This window comes from Halictus rubicundus, unplaced genomic scaffold (genome assembly GCF_050948215.1).
Source record: "Halictus rubicundus isolate RS-2024b unplaced genomic scaffold, iyHalRubi1_principal scaffold0322, whole genome shotgun sequence".
Classification (NCBI taxonomy): Eukaryota; Metazoa; Arthropoda; class Insecta; order Hymenoptera; family Halictidae; genus Halictus; species Halictus rubicundus.
In genome coordinates, this window is record NW_027488863.1 from 34,103 (window position 1) to 59,554 (window position 25,452).

The 25,452-nt window shown below is 47.2% G+C and overlaps 3 protein-coding genes across 3 annotated transcripts; all 3 read left to right on the top strand.

Annotated features, from left to right (window-relative positions):
* Positions 1–241: 241 nt before the first annotated feature.
* LOC143364170 (uncharacterized) lies at positions 242–1,594 on the top strand. Its single transcript, XM_076804658.1, has one exon. The coding sequence runs from the start codon at positions 242–244 to the stop codon at positions 1,592–1,594; it is 1,353 nt and encodes a 450-aa protein (XP_076660773.1).
* Positions 1,595–8,932: 7,338 nt separating this feature from the next.
* LOC143364172 (uncharacterized) lies at positions 8,933–10,533 on the top strand. Its single transcript, XM_076804659.1, has 2 exons — positions 8,933–10,451; positions 10,529–10,533. Exons 1-2 carry the CDS (start codon positions 8,933–8,935, stop codon positions 10,531–10,533), a joined length of 1,524 nt encoding a protein of 507 aa, XP_076660774.1.
* Positions 10,534–17,767: 7,234 nt separating this feature from the next.
* LOC143364173 (uncharacterized) lies at positions 17,768–21,360 on the top strand. Its single transcript, XM_076804660.1, has 2 exons — positions 17,768–17,975; positions 18,077–21,360. The coding sequence occupies exons 1-2, from the start codon at positions 17,768–17,770 to the stop codon at positions 21,358–21,360; spliced, it is 3,492 nt and encodes a 1,163-aa protein (XP_076660775.1).
* The last annotated feature ends 4,092 nt before the right edge of the window (positions 21,361–25,452 follow it).

Below are 25,452 nucleotides of genomic sequence, written 5' to 3' on the forward strand. Positions count from 1 at the left end.
GTGGCACGGAGACGTGAATTTGAAGGAAGAACATGGACAACCGGCGAAATATTCTCAGACTATTTTCATGATAAAGTCATCCTCGCAAATAGAGTGCCAATACCCGAGGATGAAATGATAGATTACATAATTGAAGGAATACCGGACACAAGGCTTCAAGATCAAGCTCGCATCCAGTGTTTTACAGAACAAAAACAACATGTTGAAAGCATTTGAAAACGTGTCTTTACGTCGACAAACAATGACCGATCGTAATTATAATAAAGATGTGAAAGAAGTAAGAAGAGAACCGACAAGGTGTTTCAACTGTTCAGGCACTGGGCACATCGCCGCGAAGTGCACAAAACCGAAACGGCCGAGTGGGTCATGCTTTCAATGCTATTCGATGGACCACCAACTGGCAGAATGTCCACAACGACAAGCTATGAGGAGACAGCCGCAACAGCAGCACCAACAGCAGCAGCAACAGCCGCAGCAACAGTGGCAGTACCACAATGCAGCATCATCAATTAACGCACTGCAACCAGCTCTTGTCCCCCCATACTCAACCCTGGTAAATTTTTCAATACCGAATGAAATAGGTAACATATGCCAGTACAGTTTAATTGCGATGTTAGATTCAGGCTCGCCAATTAGCTTAGTTAAAGATAGTTGCATTCCATGGCATGTAAAAAGACCGGTTTCAGAAAATGATGGTAATTTTTCTGGAGTTAACGAGTCACCGATACAGATTTTAAGCATATTTCACCAAGAAGTCGAAGTAGAAAGCATTAAAATAAAAATAAAATTCCATGTAGTTCCAGGAAGTACAATGCGATCACCAATTATTCTGGGTAGAGATTTTACCTCACATCCGTTGATAAAAATTATGTTAGACAATGGAAAAGCAATAATTGAAAGGAAAACTCAAGAAAATGCCATCGATAGTTTAAAAAATGAATTTCAAGAAATTCTAAATATTGAACCAATCGAAAAGTCAAAGGACATTGGAAATGAGTTGCAAATTAACGCGGAAATCGGTCATAATAATATTAAGAAGATAAAAAATATGTATGTTGATTACGAAAAAGAAAAAAAGAATAGTCACAAAATATCAGACTTCAAAATGAATATAGTTTTGAAACACGAACAACCCATTAGTTTTAGACCAAGACGTCTTTCTTTTGTATATAAAGGAAAGTTACGTGTACTGTTAGACGATTTAATTGAAAGAAAAGCTATACGACCAAGTATGTCACCGTACGCGAGCCCTATTGTTTTGGTTAGAAAGAAGTCTGGAGAAATCAGAATGTGTGTAGACTACCGTGAATTGAACAAAATTACAGTCAAAGACAATTATCCCAATCAGTTAATTGATGATAATATAGATCAGCTTAGAGAAAAACGTTTCTTTACAGCACTAGATTTGAAAGATGGTTATCATCACGTTAGAATGGCTGAAAACTCCATAAAATATACAGCTTTTGTGACACCATTAGGTCAATTCGAATATCTCGTTTGTCCCTTCGGGTTAACCAATGCACCAAAAGTATTTAGCAGATTTGTATTTAGATGTTTTGAACCGCTCATTAGGTCAAATAAACTTATACCGTAATCGGACAATTTGTTAATTGCAACTACAAATATTGATAAACATCTGGATATAGTAGGCGAAGTTTTCAGAATCGCAGTAGAAAACAAACTGCATTTTCGAGTAGATAAATGCATTTTCGCACATCGAGAAATCACTTATCTAGGGTACCGCGTAAACGTGAACGGTATATCACCAAGTAGTGAACACATCGACACAATAATAAACTACCCAACGCCGCGGAATCAGAAAGAAACATTGCGTTTTATATGCTTTGCTAGTTACTTCCGCCGTTTTATACCTGCGTTCTCAGTAGTTGCAAAACCACTGTATGACCTTGTAAAGAAAAATGCTAACTTCACATTTGGGTGTAAAGAGAATGAAGCTTTCAGAAAACTAAAGGAGTTATTGTCAACAAGTCCCGTATTAGCAATTTACTCTCCGAATTTAGAAACAGAACTGCATTGTGACGCTACCGCATCAGGGTTCGGAGCAATACTCATGCAGAAACAAACGGATGGAAAACTTAGACCTGTGTCATATTTTAGCCAAAGAACATCTACGGTCGAATCGCGATACGATAGTTTTGAATTAGAATGTTTAGCTGCTGTCAATGCGATAAAAAGATTTCACGTGTATGTGTCGGGAATCCATTTCACAATTATAACAGATTGCGATAGTTTTAGATTGACGCTGAACAAACAGAGCATTAATCCGAGAATAGCAAGATGGGCCATGTTCCTACAAGAATACGACTACGAAATAAAACATCGACCTGGGAAAAGGATGAGCCACGTCGATGCGCCACGTCGATGCGCCAAGCAGATGTCACAGCGTTTTAGTAATAGAAGGCAATACGTTTGAACAAACGTTATCCCTTTGTCAAGACAGGGACGAGGACATCAGAATCATTCGTAGCGAATTAGAAAACACTGAAAGTAAACTGTATGAACTACGCGACGGATTAGTGTTGTGACGTTGCACAAACCCCGTCGCCTTAGGCGCCCCTAACAACCGAACGAAGGGACCGGACTGCCCGAAAACAACGTTATCGCGAATAGAACCACGGCTCGATAGGTTAGGAAGCGCTCCCCGAGGAACTCCCGAATCGACAGGAAACTCGCACTTTCACCCTTTCGCGCGCGCCGAGCCCGGCAAGTTTCAGGTAGGCGAACGGCACCCCGGTATCCAGCCGACCTGAGGAAAGGGCACAGCGCTTCGCAGGACCACCTACGCCCAACCATGGCCAATACGAAAATCCGGTGCACCGGTAATAACGAGGAATGGGCGACGCCACACACGGGCCAGAGAACCCGGAGGTGACGAAGCGGGACGAAGGCCCCTGTCGACCAACCGACAATCTATTTCGCGGTCCTACCGTCGCCTCACCTAGCCAATTGCAAGGGGCCTCGGCGAGGGTGGTGTAGGCGCCCCCCCCCCCCTCTCCATACCGGGGGAGATCGCAGATCTGCCCCGCGTTTCCATTTCGGAATGATTTTCGCGTAAGGTCTGGGGCCCAAGGACCCGACGTAGGCACGATCCTGCGAGTTACGAATTTCGCGCCAGTCGCGCGCCCTATTAGAGGAAAAGCCGGACTAGGGCAAGGAGTGGGGAAGCGAGGACCCTGCCGTAACGCGAACGGACTAGGCCGAATTACTGTCGCGGTGACTTCCGTACCGAATCGCACCCGGAAAAATACCGAACTAGCCCGGACCGCCGTGTAGTTTGTACTACCGTAGTATTAGTTCCGATTATCGTACACGCGACGTGCGTGCAGTTTCCACTACCGCGCTACTGCAGTCCCGAGCTCTCGATCCCGTCACAAGGCCAGAGGATCAAACCAGAGAACATCCCGAACGAGACGGGCAGAACCGCGGCCGAAGGCGGAACTTTATCGGGAAGAACGGTGAGTCCCCTAAGTGACCGTTTTCGCTGGTTTTTCGCGAGTTGGTTCGCCAGGCTCTGTCGGGGAAACGACGAGGTCGGCCGACGACGATTCCGTGCCCTCGCGGCAACGCGAGCTCGCGGATCGCCCGTCGGACGCGTAATATCGCGTCTCCTTCCCCGAGTTTTCGCGCGCCGGGGCGCTTCTCGCCTCGGACATTCCGCTCGTACCGAATTCACCGGTACCTTGAACCGCGGCAGCGAGTTCCCGGAAAAATATCGTGCGGAAGTCTTCCTCGGAGGAGCTGCCGCCGTTACCGTTTGCAACCATCCGTTCGTTACGTTACTTCTCGCGTTATTCCTATCTAGCCGTCGCGTAGCCTATCGCGAAGTTTTCGCCGAGCGTTCGCCGCCCGTCGGAACCGAAACCGCGCCGCGACAGTCATATCGTAATCGCGCCGACCACATGCGTGCCGCGAACCCCTCGCGTCGGCGAGGGGCCATTCTCGTGCCGATCTACCGCACCCCCGCGGCGTATTTTACCGATCGACAACAGCGCGTTGCGAACCCTCCACCTTACCGCAAACTTTGTACGAAGAGCGCGGGCTCTCGGGTGCGGCCACGTGGCCGCGGCTTTGTAAAATCCGACGCCAATAAAATTGTAGAGCCCAGCCCGACTACCGATCTTTTCACCTGCGCGATCCGCCCTGCCGTGAGGGCTGTCCTCGCTCCCTTCCGTGTCCGAACCCCCGACCCTTTTCGCGCCTCTCGACATTCTCGCGGTTCCCGAAGGTTCACCTCCCGCCCCAGCTTCGGCTAAGGGCGGACTTCGTCCGCGTTTCGCGTGGCACCCTTCCGGTGCCTGGCGCCCGAGCAGCAGGTTCGTTTCGGTTCCCGAGAACCTTCGAGAATCGGTTAGTACCGGGAGGACCGCGTATTCACGGCCGTACGCGGCCCGGCCTCTGAGCCCATAAATTCCCGGAGTGGACCCCGCCCCCGCCTTTCCACGCGGCGAGTGGAGGTCCACGTTACAGTGTATCGGAAAGTAACAAAAAACAAATTACGTTGCTACGTTCCACAAACAACGGAGCATAATGTCATTCGTACTTGCCATGATGACATGGGACACGTCGGAGTACAAAAAGTATTTGATAACCTAATCAAAACATACTGGTTTCCCAGAATGCGAGAAAAAATCCGTGAATTCATATCGAATTGCCTAAAGTGCATTGAATTTTCTCCCTTAAGTGGCAGAAAGGAAGGATTGTTCGGTTTCGAGACGTGACCGTAGCCTTGTAACATCATTCGTTACGCCCGGCCCTCACGCCCTGTCATCTTCAAGGTCCGTGAGGGTCTGAGACACGCGTCGCAGCCCCTTGGGCCATCTGGTTCAGACCAAACACGGGTCCCACTGTTTTAGAAATACGAAATTTCGAAGAGGTACCGGACGTAGAGCACTCAGGAGTCTCGTGTTCAAGGTCTGAACCCGATGGTCGTCCATCCACTCGGGACAAGGGGCCATAAATTTACACCACCATGTGCAGGCCACTCGGGTCTCTTCGTCACGCTGCACCGGGGTCCCGTCGTTCGTGAATTTTCCGAAGTTTCGGTGATTGACCAGAGGGTAAGGACTTCCACCTCTACTGTGGAGGACTGTCCGGAAGATCCGCCTCCCTCGGGTCAATCAACGAATGGGGATGAGTCTTTCGGGATTTTCGGGCCCATCCCTTGGAAAAGTTGGACACCAAAGAGGTGGCCAGCAAACGGACCCCGGGGAGTCGGTCTGAGTCTTCCGTTCGCAACAAACGCTCGCATAGAAAACGTAGCAGTCATCGCGTTATCATCAGACACTTGCAAGTCGCACACAACCACAGAACAGTCATTCGGATCCCGTTACCCAATATTAAATTGGCGGGTAACTTTTCGGTGACACGGGTATGCGGCGCGTTCACATCGGTGAATCCGAGCTTTACGCCCTCGGGTGGATGTACGATCGAGATCCGCGCGGCAGTATTCGAAGTCGCATCGCAAAACAAGGATTCTTACATAATATTAAGAAAGAAAATGTACCGTTTCACACGATTCATGTAGACCATTTAGGGCCATTAGAAAAAACAAACAGAGGATATAAGCACATACTAGTAATTGTAGATGCATTCACCAAATTTATAAAACTCAACCTCTACAAGCCTGAACGGCTAATAAGCGATCGCGGTACAGCATTCACGTCGACAGAATTCCGTAACTTCATAACGCGCGAAAATATTGAACACATATGTATAGCTGTTGGCACACCACGTACCAACGGACAGGTCGAACGCTATAACCGTGTAATCACGCCAATGCTTGCGAAAATAAGCGAAACCCCCCCAAAAATGGGATCAAGTAAGTCTTATATCGCGCAGAGTTCGCTCTAAATAACACAACATCGAAAACTACAGGTGAAACTGCAAGCAAACTGCTTGTTCGGGAATCGGTGACGAGTTGCTCCGAGCAACACGGGCAGCGGGCCGATCCCGCGACTATACGATTCAAAACCGCGCGCGCTCAGGCGTAGCGCTAATTAGCTCCCGAGCACGTCCGTCTCTGCGAATAAGCCCACGGCACACTAGCCAATCGTCGCACTCGCGAGTGACGACATCCGCGAGCGATTCCCGGAATCGGTCTTCTTTTTCGGCGAACCGTCTAAGCGATCGCACGTGACACAAAACCGTTCCTTTTAAGCCGTGATTTCCGAAAGTACCGCGCTTACCGGGTAAATCACACAACGTATATCGTGTACGCAGGGTTTTAACGATCAAGTCTGAACCTTTATTCCAAACACAAGTGTGACAACGTGTAGTGCATTCTTTTCTTATCGACCGACCACGTGCTCGATCCGATTTTCCTGTTCGCATAGTCCCGGCGCTCGGAGTTTTCGCCCTATCCGTTTCCGACCATCCGCCTCGAATTTCCAAGCCTTCCGATAAGGCTGTCCCAGCCACCCATTCCCAAACATTTTGGTCCTTCGAGCCGGATTGGAATCGAGGAACCACGTGCCGGAAACGCCGCCATTAATACGGAGACTCCCTTGCCGACACCATGAGCCAGTTCGAAGAGCTGCTTCACAAGCAGAACCAAACTCTCAGATCCATCGAGAGGGCTCTCTCCAATTTTAAGAAGCTGGGTCAAGCCAAAATGACTTCAGCAACCACGCAGAACCGGATGGCCGCCCTGAAGGAAGCCTTCAACCAAGCGCAAGACCTCGACGCGAGACTCAACGCTACTGCTGATCCGAAGGCGAAGTCGAGTCACCCCTACTTCGCGGACAGCGTCTTCGAAGCGGCTGAGGACAACTACCTGGAGGCATCGGACTACATGGCAGAGGTACTGAAAATCGCTACCGCCGCCGAGCCGGCATCCAGCAAAGGTGTGAGTACCTCTCCAATACCTACGTCCAGGCCGACCGCGCGTCTACCGCAAATCCAGTTGCCGTCGTTCGACGGATCGTTCGAGGCTTGGGAAAGCTTTCGCGACCGTTTTTCCTCAATAGTCATCGACGAACCCTCCCTCGCGAACGTTGACCGATTACATTTCTTGTGCTCGTCGTTAAAGGGCGAAGCGAGTAACGCGATCGCTCACCTATCAATCACCGACCAGAACTTCGCCGTCGCGTGGGAGCTCATTACGTCGCGATACGAAAATAAACGCCGCTTAATCACGACGCACCTTACCACGTTATTTTCGCTCCCGCAAGTAAATTCCGAATCGTCGCGAGAATTACGTGACCTACGAGACCGAATCAACGTTTCTACACAGGCGCTCAGAAATCTAAAACGTCCAGTTGATCATTGGAGCGATATTATTGTTTTCCTCGGCGTTCAAAAGCTAGACCGATCGTCGCGGAAAGCGTGGGAACTCAAATTAGAAAACGCGAACGAGTTTCCAACGTATGCCGAATTCGACACGTTCCTCGAGTCGCGATCGCGAGCGCTCGAAGCCATGGCGCCGATTCAAATTGGAGGTCCAACCGAAACCGTAATCGTGAAACGACCGAAAACGAAGTCACTCGCTACGCACGCGACCGCTGTCTCCACCGCGACCTGTTCTGTTTGTCGACAGAACCACCTTATTTACCGGTGCCCGACGTTCGTCGCTCAATCGCCGTCCGACCGCTACAATATAATCAAAACACAGCGACGCTGTATCAACTGTTTCTCGGCTAAACACGCGAGCGCGCAATGCACTAGCCAACACCACTGTAAGGAATGCAAGCAGCGGCATCACACGCTCTTACATTTTCCACGCGCCTCCGATGATCAGCGCGTCGCAAACCCGAATCCGGCCGTCGCGTCCGATAACGAGCCCACGATCAGCGCCAATCTGGTCTCCGACTCGCTAACTCGTTACGGCGTGCTCTTATCGACTGCCCATGTACAGGTACATTCACCACACGGTCGGCGCACCACCGTCCGTGCGCTCCTGGACCAGGGCTCCGCGGCGACATTAATCTCAGAACGGACCGCTCAGTTGCTGCGCCTCCACCGAACGCGGACACTAATTCGAGTCACCGGTATCGGCGAAACGCAATCAGTCGCAAACTCCACGGTTCGAATCACCGTTTCTCCAGCGAGGAAGGATCAACCTGCATACTCGACGACGGCGGTGATATTAAAAACGCTCACGAATTACGTGCCACCTAAAAAACGAACCGATATTAATTGGTCTCACCTTTCAGACCTGGAGCTGGCCGACAGAAACCCCATGAGCTCGGAGCCGATCGACCTCATCATCGGGGCCGACTTATATAGCCAGGTCATAGTCGGAGGCATACGAAGGGGCTTACCTGCAACTCCAGTTGCCCAGAATACCACTCTCGGGTGGATCCTATCCGGTCCCGTTGCATCCTCTCCAACCCTATCGTCCATCGGTGTCCATCACTGCGCCAACATTGAGCAGCTCGACCAAGCCCTCAGAAGGTTCTGGGAAATCGAGGAAATCTCCACCTGTAGGTTCCTTACGAAGGACGACGAACAATGCGAGAACCACTTTCGTGAAACACATACCCGTGATCCAGATGGACGCTACGTCGTCCGCCTACCATTTCGTCATGAGCCACCTCTCGAATTAGGCGACTCCCGCCTCGCCGCTCTTCGGAGCCTGCAGCGTGTCGAACAACGCCTGCACTCCAACCCTGCCCATGCGGCCCTGTATCAGGACTTCCTGCGTGAGTACGAAGTCCTCGGTCACATCCGGCAAACCCCGGTAGCACCAATCCACTCCTTCGATCAAGCGTACTATATTCCGCACCACGCGGTGTTCAGAGAGAGTAGCTCCACGACGAGCCTACGCGTGGTCTTCAACGCGTCCTGTCGTACCACCAATGGCCAGTCTCTGAACGACCACCTTCTACCGGGTCCAAAGCTCCAAGGCGACTTGATTGCCATCCTGCTTCGCTGGAGGCAGCCTAGGTTCGTCTACGCGGCCGACATCGCTAAAATGTACCGCCAAATTAAAGTCAATGAGCACGATCTCAACTATCAGCGAATCCTGTGGCGCCCTTCGCCAACCGAACCAATTAAGGAGTACCAACTCCGAACCGTTACTTACGGGACATCCTCAGCTCCCTTCCAAGCGCTGCGAGTCATCCAGCAGCTTGCTGTCGACGAAGGGCAGCGATTCCCCCTGGCCGTTCCGGTCTTGCAAGACCAAACCTACGTCGACGACTGTCTATTTGGTGCCGACAGCCCGGAGCTCCTGCGACGAACTCGCGATCAGCTGATCGCGCTGCTCCAAGCAGGCGGGTTTCGACTCCGTAAGTGGGCGAGCAACACATCGTCCCTGCTCGAGGACATTGACCCAGCGGATCACGGACTAGCATCGACCAAATCGATCACCACCACAGACACGATCCCAATACTCGGGATAGCGTGGATCCCCGCGCTAGACCGATTCCAGATTCGGCTCCATCACTCCACCGAGCCAACCAACACAAAGAGAGCGGTCCTGTCAGCCCTGGCACGTCTATTCGACCCGCTAGGCTGGATCACCCCGGTCGTTGTCACGGCCAAGCTGATAATGCAGCGATTGTGGGCGGCACGGTGCGATTGGGACGAACCTATTCCCGACAGGCTTCGCCACGAATGGCAAACCTATCTCGGTAATCTTCCGGACCTTGAGGCGATCCAGATCCCTCGTCCCATAGCGTCGGGCTCGGTCCGAAGGCGAAGTCTTCACGGCTTCGCCGACGCCTCCTCGACGGCCTACGCTGCAGCAGTCTATATCCGCAGCGTGCTTCAGGATGGCCGAGTAGAAATCGAACTCCTTATAGCGAAATCACGGGTGGCCCCCGTGAAAACCATTAGCGTGCCTCGCCTTGAACTGAGCGCCGCGCTCCTACTCGCCAGTCTAGTCGCCTTCGTCCGCTCATCGTTACGGTACGAACAGTGCGACACCCACTGCTGGACCGACTCGAGCATCGTCCTCACCTGGCTCAGCCAATCTCCGGCGAAATGGAAGACCTTTGTCGCCAACCGAGTCGCAAAAATCCAGGCGTCTCTTCCTGACGTGCTCTGGCATCATGTCCCAACGCAGGACAATCCTGCCGATTGTGCATCAAGAGGCATATCTCCACGCGAATTGCAGAGTCACCCACTCTGGTGGCACGGGCCAACCTGGCTTGAAAAACCTTCTGAGGCTTGGCCGACTCGCACCTTCGACTCCACTTCGCACACAGAATGCGAAGCGCGACCTGTCTCCATCGCCAGCATGGTCTCAGTTCCCGACAAGGTCAATTTGGCTTCACGCTACTCGTCGTGGCCGAAGCTGATCCGGGTGACCGCGTATGTGCAGCGCTTCATCAAGAGGCTGCGGTCGCAACCTCGCGGCTGCACAACGACGGCCCTCCTCCCGGACGAAGTCGCAGAAGCAAAACGCCACTGGCTCAAGCAAATCCAAACCGACACATTTCCTCAGGAGCTGCGTACGCTCGCCGCTCACAGGACCGTTCCCAAACAAAGTCCGTTATCATCCTTGAACCCGTACCTCGATTCGGACGGGCTCATCCGAGCCAAAGGACGGCTGTCGAAGGCGCAGTCTGAAACCGAAAACGCACCGATCATCCTTCGCTCCCATCCTCTCCTGTCACTCCTCATACACCATACCCATCTCACGAACCTTCATGCGGGACCTCAGCTCACACTCGCGTGCCTCCGACATGAATACTGGATTCTGCGAGCACGTGCAACAGTACGAGCTGTGCTGTACCGGTGCGTTCCATGCACCCGGGAGCGGGCTGCTATTCCTCACCAGCTCATGGGGGATCTGCCAGCCTCACGCGTCACTAAAGCTGAAAGAGCATTCATTCACACCGGCGTCGACTATGCAGGTCCGATTCAGGTTCGAACCGCTCGTGGAAGGGGACACAAGTCACAGAAGGCGTACATCGCCGTATTCATATGCCTCACCACGAAGGCAATTCATTTAGAAGTTGTCTCCGATTACACATCAGCAGCGTTTCTCGCCGCCTATCATCGGTTTGTCTCCCGAAGAGGCCTCCCGCGCTCTATGTCCTCCGATAACGGCACAACCTTCCACGGGGCGAATCGCGAGCTAACGACAGCGTACCGCGCCGCCACCCGCGACCCCGACGTCCACAATAAACTCGCTATCGACGGGATAACTTGGCACTTTCTACCCCCCACAGCCCCTCACTTTGGAGGACTGTGGGAGGCAGCGGTCAAAAGTGTCAAGCACCACCTAAAACGGTGTATCGGTGCGCACACGCTTACCTTCGAGGAGTTGTCGACGTTCCTCTGCCGCGCCGAAGCGTGCCTCAATTCCCGCCCGATCGCTCCGACGTCCGAATGCCTCGACGACTATTCCGCCCTGACACCGGGGCATTTCTTAATCGGTGCCGCCCTCGTCGCGAGTCCGGAACCCAGTGCCCTGCACCTGGCGGAGAATCGGCTGTCCCGGTGGCAACTCATCCAACGACTCACGGAGACCTTCTGGAGAGCCTGGATGACCGACTACGTGCAGACACTCCTCCAGCGTCCAAAGTGGAAAACAAGACAAAACCTAACCAAAGTCGGCCAGATAGTCCTCCTCCGGAACACCAACACTCCTCCGTGCACGTGGGCACTGGGCCGTATCGTCGCGTGCCATCCGGGCGATGATGGGCTCGTTCGAGTCGTCACCGTAAAGACAGCCCAGGCTGAATTCAAACGCCCGATCGCGAAACTCTGTTTCCTCCCGGTCGCGATAAACGAGGCGAGCGACGCGTCCATTAGCACGTAAAGCCACGTCCCCCTGTATAATTGTACATACCGCGTAGCTCTAAGTTAGATTTAATTAGCTTTAAGTTGTATAAAGTACATTAGTCACTTAACTGTACGTGACATTCGAACAACGACACCGATTGTCAGCCAAATTACGCAGTTCGGCGTGTGACAGCGGGCGACCGACCACACGCGAACATTACCGACATCAGCCGAATCTGCCGATCACTCGTTCCGTCCGCCGATGAAGCACGTACGTGCGAAAATTGTAATGCGCTTGCGCCACGGCAATCCCGTGTTGAACGCACCCGTTCAACGGGGGGGCGGCGTGTTCGGGAATCGGTGACGAGTTGCTCCGAGCAACACGGGCAGCGGGCCGATCCCGCGACTGTACGATTCAAAACCGCGCGCGCTCAGGCGTAGCGCTAATTAGCTCCCGAGCACGTCCGTCTCTGCGAATAAGCCCACGGCACACTAGCCAATCGTCGCACTCGCGAGTGACGACATCCGCGAGCGATTCCCGGAATCGGTCTTCTTTTTCGGCGAACCGTCTAAGCGATCGCACGTGACACAAAACCGTTCCTTTTAAGCCGTGATTTCCGAAAGTACCGCGCTTACCGGGTAAATCACACAACGTATATCGTGTACGCAGGGTTTTAACAATCAAGTCTGAACCTTTATTCCAAACACAAGTGTGACAACGTGTAGTGCATTCTTTTCTTATCGACCGACCACGTGCTCGATCCGATTTTCCTGTTCGCATAGTCCCGGCGCTCGGAGTTTTCGCCCTATCCGTTTCCGACCATCCGCCTCGAATTTCCAAGCCTTCCGATAAGGCTGTCCCAGCCACCCATTCCCAAACACTGCTATTTGGTGTAGATCAAATTGGAGAAATAAACGATTGCGTTAAACTTGTGATTAATGAGGATAATGAAAGAGACTTACAAAAACTAAGGGAAAATGCTGCCAGTAATATAATAAAAAGTCAAGCGATGAGCGAGGAGAAGTATAATGAAAAGCGGAAATGCGCAAATGTGTACAATGTTGGTGATTACGTAATGATCAGAAACATAGACACATCAACAGGAACGAACAAGAAACTAATTCCAAAATTTAAGGGTCCATGTATTATAAAAAAAGTGTTAGACTACGATCGTTACGTAGTTGCCGATATTGAAGGATTTCAGATTACGCAAATACCATACGAAGGAATACTAGCGCCAGATAATATAAAACCATACATACAATACTAAAAAATAAGGAAGGAAATATCGTAACATTAAGCTAGCGATAGAATAAGTAGAACGTATGTATATACAATTGTCATGTATGCGCGACGGTTTAGCCGAGACGGCTAAATTGTCAGGATTGGCCGAGCTGTAGGAGATAGATAGATAGATAGATAGATAGAGAGAGAAAGAGAGAGAGAGAGAGAGAGAGAGAGAGAGAGAGAGAAGGGAGGCACACAGATCCTCTACCTGAGGGCCATGGAAATTGCACATGGTCACCAGAAGGAGAAGACGGTGGGTTTTCCCAAAAAGTCGAATACCTGAGCAGCTATAAACAGACGGCTGGCTTCCAATTACGAGGGCACAGTGGCCAACGGTTTTTAGCGGCTCAGGTCAAAAAAGGGCAACTGTCGTTTTCGGGAAAAGAAGCGGCAGTGTCGAGCGCGAAGTGAAGAGTGTCACATCGAACGAACAGCGAGCTGAGATAATTGTATACACTGGTTTTTTTTGCAAGTAAAGTTCCGAATCTCCTAACCACCCATCTCTCCAAATATTCTGTTCCTCGCCCCAACAAATGGATCAATATCGGTGAGCACAGCCATCACGTAAGCTGAATATAGATGTACGAAAGAAGTACAAGGTGAAATATAATTATTTGTTATTTCCACCAAGCGATGAAGCAAACTGATTCAAATTATGAAATAAATTTGAATTTATCCCATGATGTCCGCGTTACCACAGCTTTTACCGCTAGAAATAAAGTATGGAGGAAAGTGTGACAACCTTTCTTCTTCTCTGCAGATTTAATCGGTAATTATTACTTTAAGGAGCGACACGTTTAATGATTCTTGTTTTACCAAACCATGTCAGGTCGAAAGGCTTGATATTTTGTTAACGTTTGTCCCTTTTTCTTTTAACTCTAATATCATTTTTATTTCGGTTGGATTTAATTCTTCACCGCGTCCCATTTTCGTAACTTATAAACAATATAAAAAGACAACGATTATCTTTAATTCACTATTAGGACACAGGAAAGATTTTTCACGTGAATAGAACCTCGTCTGTTCACTGTCTCTGGGACACTGACTGAAACACCATAGCATGTCCTATCGTTCAGACGTACCAGTTTCTCATGTAAACAAATGGGACTCCTAGAACGCAAAGTAAGTAGGAGCTGTTTCTTCGTATGTTCCAAACAGAGGACACTCATCTATACCGGGGGTTCCAAAAGTTTTATCTAAATGAATAAATTCCAGAATATTTCGCGGGCCAAAAGTTCGACACAGGGGAAAGATTTATACTAATTTTCTAACATAATCGTTCTATATTTATAACAACAATTAGTTTCTTTTTTACAAACCGTTTATTAACACAATTCAGAAATATAATTCTCGGCTCGCGCTTTGGAAACCCCTGCTGTATACAGATCTACATACTGTACAAAATTTGTGTACACATTATTGGTATTGAAGAACGTTAGAAATTCAGGGGTATCCTATCGATATGTCGTGGAGTGTATATTTTATATTGGATGATTGCAAAAGTTTGTGCCCAATTTTCAGAGACTTGAAGACAAAACATCTTCTTTTAAAGAAAAAACCACGCTATCTTTGCGATAAAAGAAACCTCCTAGCTAGAAGAAGGAAGTTATTTGACCGTTCATAGACCTAATCGATTTTACATTTGCAATACATTTCCTGGCTAAACTTTACTTCAGGAAACCAGAAATTTTTAACTTTTTTTGTAATCCTGTAGATTTTGGTGAGAAAATGTCGTAAATCCAGGTTTTAATGTTAGGAATTCGGAATAAAGATGTCGATTTTCAGCGTTTTTGACAGATAAGAACGCCGCTATATTGGTATGCAATCATCTAATAACATGAAAAAGTTGCACCATCTACGCTAGATATGCATATTGTTCTGAGGAGCATTGCCCTAGCTCCGTAGAAATCGAAAGTAACAAAACCATGATTGCTCACTTCACCATGTACAGAGGGGCAACAAAGTATTCTAATTTAAAGATTGAAGAAATTATGTACAAAAAGATTGGCGATTATTTACGTATTATTTGTGAATATAAAATGTACTAGTCTATAGTTTTATGTTTTCCACGAATAGATTATTACGTAATAAAAGTAGTACGAAAAGGTTAAACACCCTACCCCCACCCCCCGCGGTTGTTTGTATAATGGATGAATTTTCCATTAAATAAATATTCATTTATGATTCATACCAATTGATCTCGTATTGTACTTCTTTATATTCACGCCAAGTGAACAGTATACCGGAATTTCACTGAAAAGTACGTTTCACTAAAGATACGTTCCTATGAATTGTTTACATCGGTCTCAAATAACATACTTTTCTTACGTTCAAAACAAAACTAAAGGTTTTTATTTTGCTTCACCTTGGACGGTGTTTCGCCCAATGCACAAAAACTTCTATGATGATATATTGGGTTGAAACGAAAGTTTCTAGCGTTCTCAAATTAAAATTCAAAGATAAAATGAAGATATTTAATCATCGATTTATTCAATAACAAATTTTTCATTCGGTCCTATTACTTTTCGTCATTTTTTAGGTAACTTATGTTATTGTAATAAACCTCTGAATAAATATCTTAATTTTATCTTTGTATTTTAATATTAAAACGCTACGAATTCTTGTACAAGCTCAATATTAGCAACAAATTGTAACTTATTGCAGAAATTAATTCATTTTTTCAAACGCACGCCACTCGTGGAATATCGGTTTCTTTAGTTTGATTTTTATAGGCTGAGTTTAGGGGGATACATCGAAGCTTGAAATTATTGATAAAATAATAAAATTGTTTTCACGCAATTGTTAAATAAAATAAGTTTAATTTATGAATTATTCGGCTAGATCTTGACTATACTTCCGTTACATTTTATTATTTAAAATTACAAAATGGCGGCGTTAAGTTAATCATGAATAAATATATTTCAATGTAGCGTACGAGTTTTTAATAATTCAAAAAAGTAAAAAAATAGCGGCCGTTTAAAGAATGCAACCTTTGTCCCTAAGAATAATTAAGATTAAATATTTATAAGGTATCAAAAAAATCGTACGCTACATTGAAAAGTATTTACTCTTGATTAAAATTATATAAAAATGTGTAACCTTCTATGCACAGTGGTCCAGAAGTCCATATTTGTGGCCAAAACTATTGTAACGTTATTTCAAGGTTTAATATTATGTTATCATAGATCGTTGAATTCGTATCGATACCAGTTAGAATATTATGAAGTACAAACTATGTATTAAGGGCCCGAGCTGCCAAAAGTAGAGTGACTACGTTACCGACAATATATGGTTTTACGGGGATCAAGTTTTAGTCCTTAAAAAGGAATATTTTGTCGCTGGTAAAGGGCTCATTCGAAAGAGGAACGTTCAATCTAATGCGGGCTGGTCATGAGCTGACGAGATTATGGAGATATTTAGAAATATGAGCGTTAGAAGTAGGCCAAACCACCGACGAGATATACAGGGTGGCCCACATAACTCTGAACAGCTCAATATATCGAAAACTATGCCATCGATTTTAAAGTTCTTAGTCTTAAATTGCATGGAACTGAAGGGCCTTTCTGACTACATAAACGTGAAGTGGCCTCCCTTCCCCTTTAACGGGGGAGGGGAGGTACCTTTGTAATTTTAAATGGAACCCCCTATAAAATGTTACATATTTAGATTCTACCGGAAAAAACAAGTCAATTTCGTCTGAAACATTTTTTTGTCAGATACTTCCATGATGAGATATAACAGTTTGAAGTTTCGAGTTGTAGGTACTTGAAGCGCTCGGAAATAGCGTTATGGAATTATACGCGCTTGAGTCCTTTGCTTATTCATGAAGAAACACAAACAATAATATTTACAATTCTTGAGTTTGACTCGCTTATCTATGAAAACGTTTTCAGTTTAGAGCTGTTATTCAAGCAGTAACATTGTGATTATGGCTACTTTTGACACAGAAGTGAATATGTTATTAACGTTAGGTGTTGCGGACGAAATGCCGTTTATGTTTATTGTTGCGGACGAAATGCCATTTATGTTTATAGAGTGTTACGGATCCGCCGTTTGTTACTACATGTGTTCGAAAGTGGTGTGAAACATTATGCGTATTCTGTTGTATTCTGGCGTGTTCGGCTGTTTTGGTGTATTCTGGTATATTCATTTGTATTGGCGTTAGTTATAAGAAATGCGTTGTATGGCTTATATGAATGATGATTGTAAAAGTGTGTGTGTGAAGAGAGAGAGACAGAGCGAAACCGTTGTGTTCACCGGTCTCCTGAAAAGGGGATTCTCGCCGGCATCGCGTCATGTGTTCGACACCTCGAAAGGTCGGAAAGAACAAAAGGCCGCGTGGTAAGATCGCTGACACCAGCGATCTAGGCCCGTTTATGACCCAAGGAGAAGGATGTGATCACCCTTCTGCGAATTGGGGCAACGTGCACGGTCAGACCCGAAGGGTCGACCGGGGCCGGTAGGCCTGCGAGCCGGCGGGGAGCGGTACGCGCCGAAAGTGAACATAGCGGCGAACCGAGAGGAATTTCGCTCTGTATCGTGTCACCCGTCCTCGGAGCAAGTGCGATTTCCCTACAGCGTTAATATACAAAGTGGAATAAAGTGTTATATGTAGATACGATTAATTGCTGTATCATTTCACCCGTCTTCGGAACAACGTGCGATTTTCCTATCCTGTGTTGAAGAACTAACATTTGGTGCCGAAACCCGGGAATTTGTTCGGGGATAGCAGGATAGAGAATCGATCGCTCGGGTGAAGTGTGTAACAAGTGAAGTGTCGTGACGATGACGGCGAAAAGGAAGAAGAACTATCAAAAGGGGAACAGCGTGGTCCAGCCGCCAACGAAGAGGACTCGGGCGGTGCAAGAGGGCAGAGTGACAGCGGTCGTGGAGCCACCATGGCGCCCACTGCCACCGGAAGTTGCAGAACCGCCTGTTCCAGGATCAAGTGGGATTTTTCGTCAATCCGATCAATCGCCGCAGGGAACGAGAGGTGACGCCATGCCCACCTTCTGTTCGCCGACGGCGCACCCGAGTGACAGCCCTGGGCCATCGAACTTCGAGGACGCCGCAGGGGATGGGACATCCGCGCAGCGTCACAGCACCCCATTGCCAGAAGCGTTCACGATCATGCCTGGAAGACGTTGAAAGAAACGAGTCGCTACACAGGCGATGCTTGGGAGACCGGCCTGCTTTGGAGATCCGATAATGTTTCAAGTATTGACAGTTTCACGACGGCGCGGAAGAGACTCCTTGCGTTGGAGAAAAGGCTGGACCGCGATCCGGAATACGCCGCGTTGTATTACAAGGAAATGGAGCGGCTCATCAATGACGGATACGCTAAAAAGAGGGTAGATGATACGCGAAACGCGCGCGTTTGGTATCTGCCACATTTTGGGGTACAAAATGCTAGCAAGCCGGGAAGATTGAGGCTGGTGTTCGATGCTGCCGCTAAAACAAAGGGTGTTTCCCTAAACGACATGCTCGAGACTGGGCCGGACCTGTTGCAGCCATTGGCAGGTGTATTGCTACGCTTTCGCCAATACGCGGTGGCGTGCAAGGCAGACATCAAGGACATGTTTTTACGTGTAAAGATGAGGGAGGAAGATCGCGACGCGCAGCGTTTCCTATGGCGCGGTCGTAGTCGCGAAATAGAGCCGGAGGTTTACACGATGACAAGCCTGATATTCGGGGCGAAATCATCACCGTGCAGCGCGATATATATAAAAAATCGTAACGCGGAGGAATACAAGCATTCGGAACCCGCACCCGCCAGAAGCATAAAAAAAAATAGCTACATGGACGACTTCCTAGTAAGCCGAAGTTGTGTGAAAGAAACGCTAGATCTCGTTCGAAACATAACGAAAATTAATGCTCGCGCAAACTTCAAGATGCACAGTTGGGCAAGCAACGCGTCGGCGATAGTCAACGCGATGACTAGGGAGGAGTCCATGAGGGATGGCGATGAAACGCGACTCTGTGACCGACGAGGAGAGAAGGTGTTGGGCCTCTTCTGGGACACGAAGACGGACGAATTGGCATTCAAAGCGGATACGGAAAGGATCCCCGTAGAGGTGACGCGTGGACTCAGGAAACCAACGAAACGCGAATATTTGCGCGTCATCATGTCGATCTTCGATCCTCTCGGCTTCCTCGCCCCCTTTACGGTGAGATCCAAGATATTAATGCAGAAAATTTGGCGTAGCGGAATCGGCTGGGACGACTCATTACGAGACGAAGAAAACGTCAATTGGCTAGCCTGGTTACGAACACTATACCAGGTACGAGGCGATCGCGTTCCGCGCTGCCTAATGCCAACCAACTGCAATCAGACAAAAGTGCAGCTACATGTTTTCTGCGACGCGAGTTTAGAAGCGTATGCTGCGGCCGCGTATTTGAGAACAGAAGTGCAGAACGGTCCGACTAATGTCGTCTTAATTATGGCGAAATCAAGAGTAGCACCCCTCAAGCCGCTCTCCGTTCCTCGGATGGAACTGCAGGCTGCGTTACTGGCGGCAAGATTAGCAAAAACCCTCTCGGAAGAACTTGATTTCAACTTTAATCAGCGTTTCCTATGGTCCGACTCGGCCACAGTTATCAGATGGATAAAAGGAGAACCGCGAATCCGGCAGGTTTTCGTTGCGCACCGACTAGGAGAGATCGACGACATCACGGAGGGCTCGGAATGGCGATGGGTCCCGTCGAAACAGAATCCCGCGGATAGCGCGACGCGTTGGTCCAACGAAGCAACCCGCACGGCTACTCAATGGTATCGTGGGCCCGAATTCCTGCAGAAACTGGAAACCCATTGGCCGGTGGAAAAGCCACTCAACGATACCGAGAAGAAGACGATAGATAACATGGAAATCCGCAAGACCCTCGTGTGCGCTTCGCGTTCATTGCCGTTGGCGAATCTTCCACTAGCGATAAGAGTTTTGGGATGGAGGGGTTTATTGGCCGTAGCTAGACGAGTACAAGCTGCGATAGACCGCTGGCGAAGTAAACCGCGAACGGGAATAAGCATCGAGAGCGTAGCGGCGGCCGAGCGATATTGGTATCGTGTGATCCAGGCCGAGCACTTCGAGAAGGAAATCAACACCATCAAAAATGGGAAAGACTTAAATAGAGACAGTAAAATCGCGGGGTTAAGGCCATACTTAGACGAATGCGGGATATTGAGAGCAAGCGGACGAGCGGTTAACATTCGCGAATCCGAATTTAATAATCACCCAATAATCCTGGACGGCGAGCACCCGGCCACGCGGATGCTCATAAAAGAGTTTCACAGGCGCTTTTATCACGGAAGCAGCAATGCGGTCATGAACGAGCTGCGACAAACCTTTTACATAGTGGGGTTAAGGAAGGCCCTGCGTTCGTTGTCGAAGAGATGCATAGTGTGTCGGTTGCAGCGCGCCAAACCGCACGCTCCCATGATGTCTGCACTACCCGTGGGGCGTGTAGCGTACCGACAAAGACCGTTCAGCCGTTGTGGGATTGACTATTTCGGCCCCATGTTGGTGAAAATCGGCCGGAGAAGAGAAAAACGTTGGGGAGTGCTCTTCACTTGCCTCACTATACGAGCTATTCATTTGGAGCTAGCCCACAGCTTGAGCGCGAGCTCCACCATAATGGCTTTGCAACGGTTAGCTGCACGTCGAGGCAACCCCCTTATCATGTACAGCGATAATGGGACGAATTTTAAGGGCGCAAGTCGAGAACTTAAAGAAGCGATTGCCGGGATCAACCAAGAGAAACAGCAAGGATACGCGTTGACGAAGGGCATGAAATGGGTCTTTAATCCACCGGACGCCCCACACATGGGTGGGGCGTGGGAACGCTTAGTGAGATCCGTGAAAGTCGCGTTACAAGTGGTCTTGCGCGAACAAGCTCCTACAGAAGAAGTGCTATATACGATGTTGACAGAGGTAGAGCACTCTGTGAATTCGCGCCCGTTAACCCAGGTACCTGTAGATGCTCGGGATGACGAAGCACTGACGCCGAACCACTTTTTAATAGGCTCCTCGTCAGGAAACATAAAATTGGGGAGATACGATGCTCAATCCAAGTGTTTGCGAAAGCAATGGAGGACGGCGCAAAGCTTTGCCGACGCCTTTTGGAAGCGTTGGCTACGGGAGTACCTCCCGTCGATAATAGCACGGCCAAAATGGTCAGAAAGGGCGGATCCGCTAAAGCGGGGTGACCTCGTGCTCATTGTCGATTTGCAAGCGCCACGAAATAATTGGAAAAGAGGGACGATCATCGAGGTATACCCTGGGTCAGATGGGGAAGTGAGGATAGCGAAAGTGCGTACTTCGTTGGGTGACTTCACGCGTCCGGCGCGAAAACTTGTCCGACTATTAAAAAATGAGGAAGTATAAACTCTGCGATTTATACGAAGGGGGGAATGTTGCGGACGAAATGCCGTTTATGTTTATTGTTGCGGACGAAATGCCATTTATGTTTATAGAGTGTTACGGATCCGCCGTTTGTTACTACATGTGTTCGAAAGTGGTGTGAAACATTATGCGTATTCTGTTGTATTCTGGCGTGTTCGGCTGTTTTGGTGTATTCTGGTATATTCATTTGTATTGGCGTTAGTTATAAGAAATGCGTTGTATGGCTTATATGAATGATGATTGTAAAAGTGTGTGTGTGAAGAGAGAGAGACAGAGCGAAACCGTTGTGTTCACCGGTCTCCTGAAAAGGGGATTCTCGCCGGCATCGCGTCATGTGTTCGACACCTCGAAAGGTCGGAAAGAACAAAAGGCCGCGTGGTAAGATCGCTGACACCAGCGATCTAGGCCCGTTTATGACCCAAGGAGAAGGATGTGATCACCCTTCTGCGAATTGGGGCAACGTGCACGGTCAGACCCGAAGGGTCGACCGGGGCCGGTAGGCCTGCGAGCCGGCGGGGAGCGGTACGCGCCGAAAGTGAACATAGCGGCGAACCGAGAGGAATTTCGCTCTGTATCGTGTCACCCGTCCTCGGAGCAAGTGCGATTTCCCTACAGCGTTAATATACAAAGTGGAATAAAGTGTTATATGTAGATACGATTAATTGCTGTATCATTTCACCCGTCTTCGGAACAACGTGCGATTTTCCTATCCTGTGTTGAAGAACTAACATTAGGTGAATGCCAAAAAAATTATCGGCGTGCAGCAGTGATGTTTTCTGAACGTTATGGGATCAAAAAATGTCATGCAACATTTCATAATTTAGAAAAGCGGCTTCGCGAGCACGGTGAATTGTGTAAAAAAACTCGCAATAAACCTAAAGCTGTCACTAATGAAAATAATAGTGCCAGTATTCTTGCTGCAATTACATTAAATCCTCATATTAGTCAAAGTACACTTGCACAAACATCACATATTAGTCGCTCATCAATTCAACGAATTTTGAAACGGCAAAAGTATCATCCACATCACATGGTTTTATCACAAGAGCTTTCGATAGCAGATTACTATCACCGCGTAAGATTTTGTGAGTGGCAGCAGGGTGTTGTGGAAAATGACTTTTTGTACAAAATACTTTTTTCCGATGAGGCCACTTTTATGAACTCAGGGCATGTAAATAGACATAATCCGCATTATTGGTCCGTGGAAAACCCAAATTGGATCCGATGTGTTCCCTTTCAACATCGATGGTCTTTAAATGTTTGGTGTGGCCTAATAGGAGATTTTGTGATTGGACCTTATTTTTTTCAAGAAACTGTAACATCTGCAAGTTATTGTGATTTCTTAAAAAATCATTTGCCTGCGCTTTTGGAAGATGTGCCACTGCACGTTAGAAGAGAAATGTGGTTCCAACAAGACGGCGCTCCTCCACATTCTGCAATCATCACCAGGCAATTTTTGAACGAAAAATTTGGGAACAAATGGATAGATCGTGGGGGACCTCGTCAATGGCCTCCTCGATCCCCCGATCTAACACCATTAGATTTTTTCTTATGGGGATATGTAAAGGACAAAGTTATGTTTGAACCACCGACGACAAAAGAGGATATGAAACAAAGAATACATGTCGCTTGCGCTTCAGTGACTCCCGAAATGTTAAAAAGTGTTAGAACAACTTTGATGTTTCGAGTAAATAAATGTTTACAAGCCCGTGGTGGACATTTTGAACATTTAATTTAAAGTACATTTTATTTCTTCACGAATAAGCAAAGGACTCAAGCGCGTATAATTCCATAACGCTATTTCCGAGCGCTTCAAGTACCTACAACTGGAAACTTCAAACTGTTATATCTCATCATGGAAGTATCTGACAAAAAAATGTTTCAGACAAAATTGACTTGTTTTTTCCGGTAGAATCTAAATATGTAACATTTTATAGGGGGTTCCATTTAAAATTATAAAGGTACCTCCCCTCCCCCGTTAAAAGGGAAGGGAGGCCACTTCACGTTTATGTAGTCAGAAAGGCCCTTTAGTTCCATGCAATTTAAGACTAAGAACTTTAAAATCGATGGCATAGTTTTCGAGATATTGAGCTGTTTAGAGTTATGTGGGCCACCCTGTATATAAAGACTGCCAGCCTTACGGGAGAATGTGTCGCTCGAAAAACACGGTGTCTTCTACCGCCCTCTAGGATAGATTTTGGCTGGAGTAAGAAACAGAAGGTCAACGACGGTATCTCGACGGTTGCAGAAGACCACGAAGGAAATTCTCGTCGGTGAGAAGTAGGCCTGCAGCCAAGCTCGCATATGCGAGCCGAGCTCGGGTCGAGTCGAGCCGGGACTCGCTTTTCGAGTCGAGTCGAGTACTCGCACGATGCGAACTACTCGCACCGATGCGAGCTACTCGCAACGATGCGAGCTACTCGCACCGATGCGAGCTACCCGCACCGATGCGAGCTATCCGCACCGATGCGAGCTATCCGCACCGATGCGAGCTATCCGCACCGATGCGAGCTGCTCGCAACGAAGCGAACGGCTCGAAATAAAATCAGGCGTAAAATGACATAATGCGAGTTACAGCGGGAAGATCAGCACATCGATATTATCAAGCATTTTAGTATATTGACAATGCTAAATGTTTGCGATGTTTTATTATATATTTTGATAGTGAAATGTTGATTCAGAATTTGTATAACCCTTATTGAAAATAATTATGCAATAACAACTATTTCCTAGATTTATGTAAATAACTAGATGTGAAGAACGGTATTTTATATATTCCTTTATATTATACTCCGGTTCAATGTACAGTCGTAAAAATGTATTGTCGCAAAATTGTTTATAATGTTGAAAATTAACGTTAAACTTCGTTAAATAGTTTTTGAAAGGAATGGATATATAAATATTGTATAATATTGATATGTATTTGTACGCATTCGTGCCAATATGTGCCAGTCTACAACCTTTCACACAAGTTGGAAGTTCCAACAGCCTGTCATTCGGTACTGTGCACGTATAGGTGATAAGATTTAAAAGGGCATAGCCGATTAAGATGGTCAAAACAATTGGAACCGCAAAAAGATTCCATTTCAAACAGTATTGATTTCTTGATTTTCTGGAAATGACAGAAGTGGATTTCAAAATTCTTTTCACGGAATCTTACCAATTTTCACAAGCAATTTCATATCTGGCGGAAATCGTGGACGAACACAATAATATAAATATTCATTGCCTAATCAATGTTACTTCAATATTTTTAGAACATTAAAAAAATATTGTTAAAATCACATGAATAAATAATATAAGAAATTGAAAAAATAAAGATGATGTATGGGAAAAAACATTTACCACCGACGGGATAAGAACCCCAGCGTATCCGCTCCTTAGTTCGACGTCTGGCGATGTTACAAAACTTTACGAACATTCTGGTATATATCACACAAAATACAATTTACTCTTTCTCTTAAATCACATTTCTTAGGTCAAACAATTACTTGTTTCAATTTAATAATGCTAAAAATTACTTAATATATATCTGCGATAAAACCAACAAATGTAACTTTCCTCCTAATAGCAAAAACGTCGAAAAAATTCGGTTTTATTGTTTTTTGACGATGATGTCTCACAACAAAAAATCTAAAAAAAAATTGACGACACTGCCTGTTATAGTACTTTAACAAGGAACTTGTTACGTATGGAGACGTTCTCCACGTTTATTTCGATTAGAATTTCTAATCTCTTTTCTGAGAACGAAAAGCGTCCCAACAGGCTCCCTTTTATTAACACAAGATACTGTATGCCTTCTTTATATCAAAATCTCTAGACACTCCCTTCTGGCATCCGTTAATTAATATTCTGATAGGAAATAGCCCGGATAACCTTCATTAACCCCTTTTAACGAAAATCTAACTGAGGCCTGCTTTTCATTAGAAATGACAAAAAATGTGACTGTGACCCTACGTGACATTAAATCTTAAACAGAGTACCCCTTTCATTTTCAAGGTATATAAACCCGTTCATTTTCATCCTCTTCGGTTAGTCGAGAAGCGGTTCAGTCAAGATTCAGAAACGGTTCCG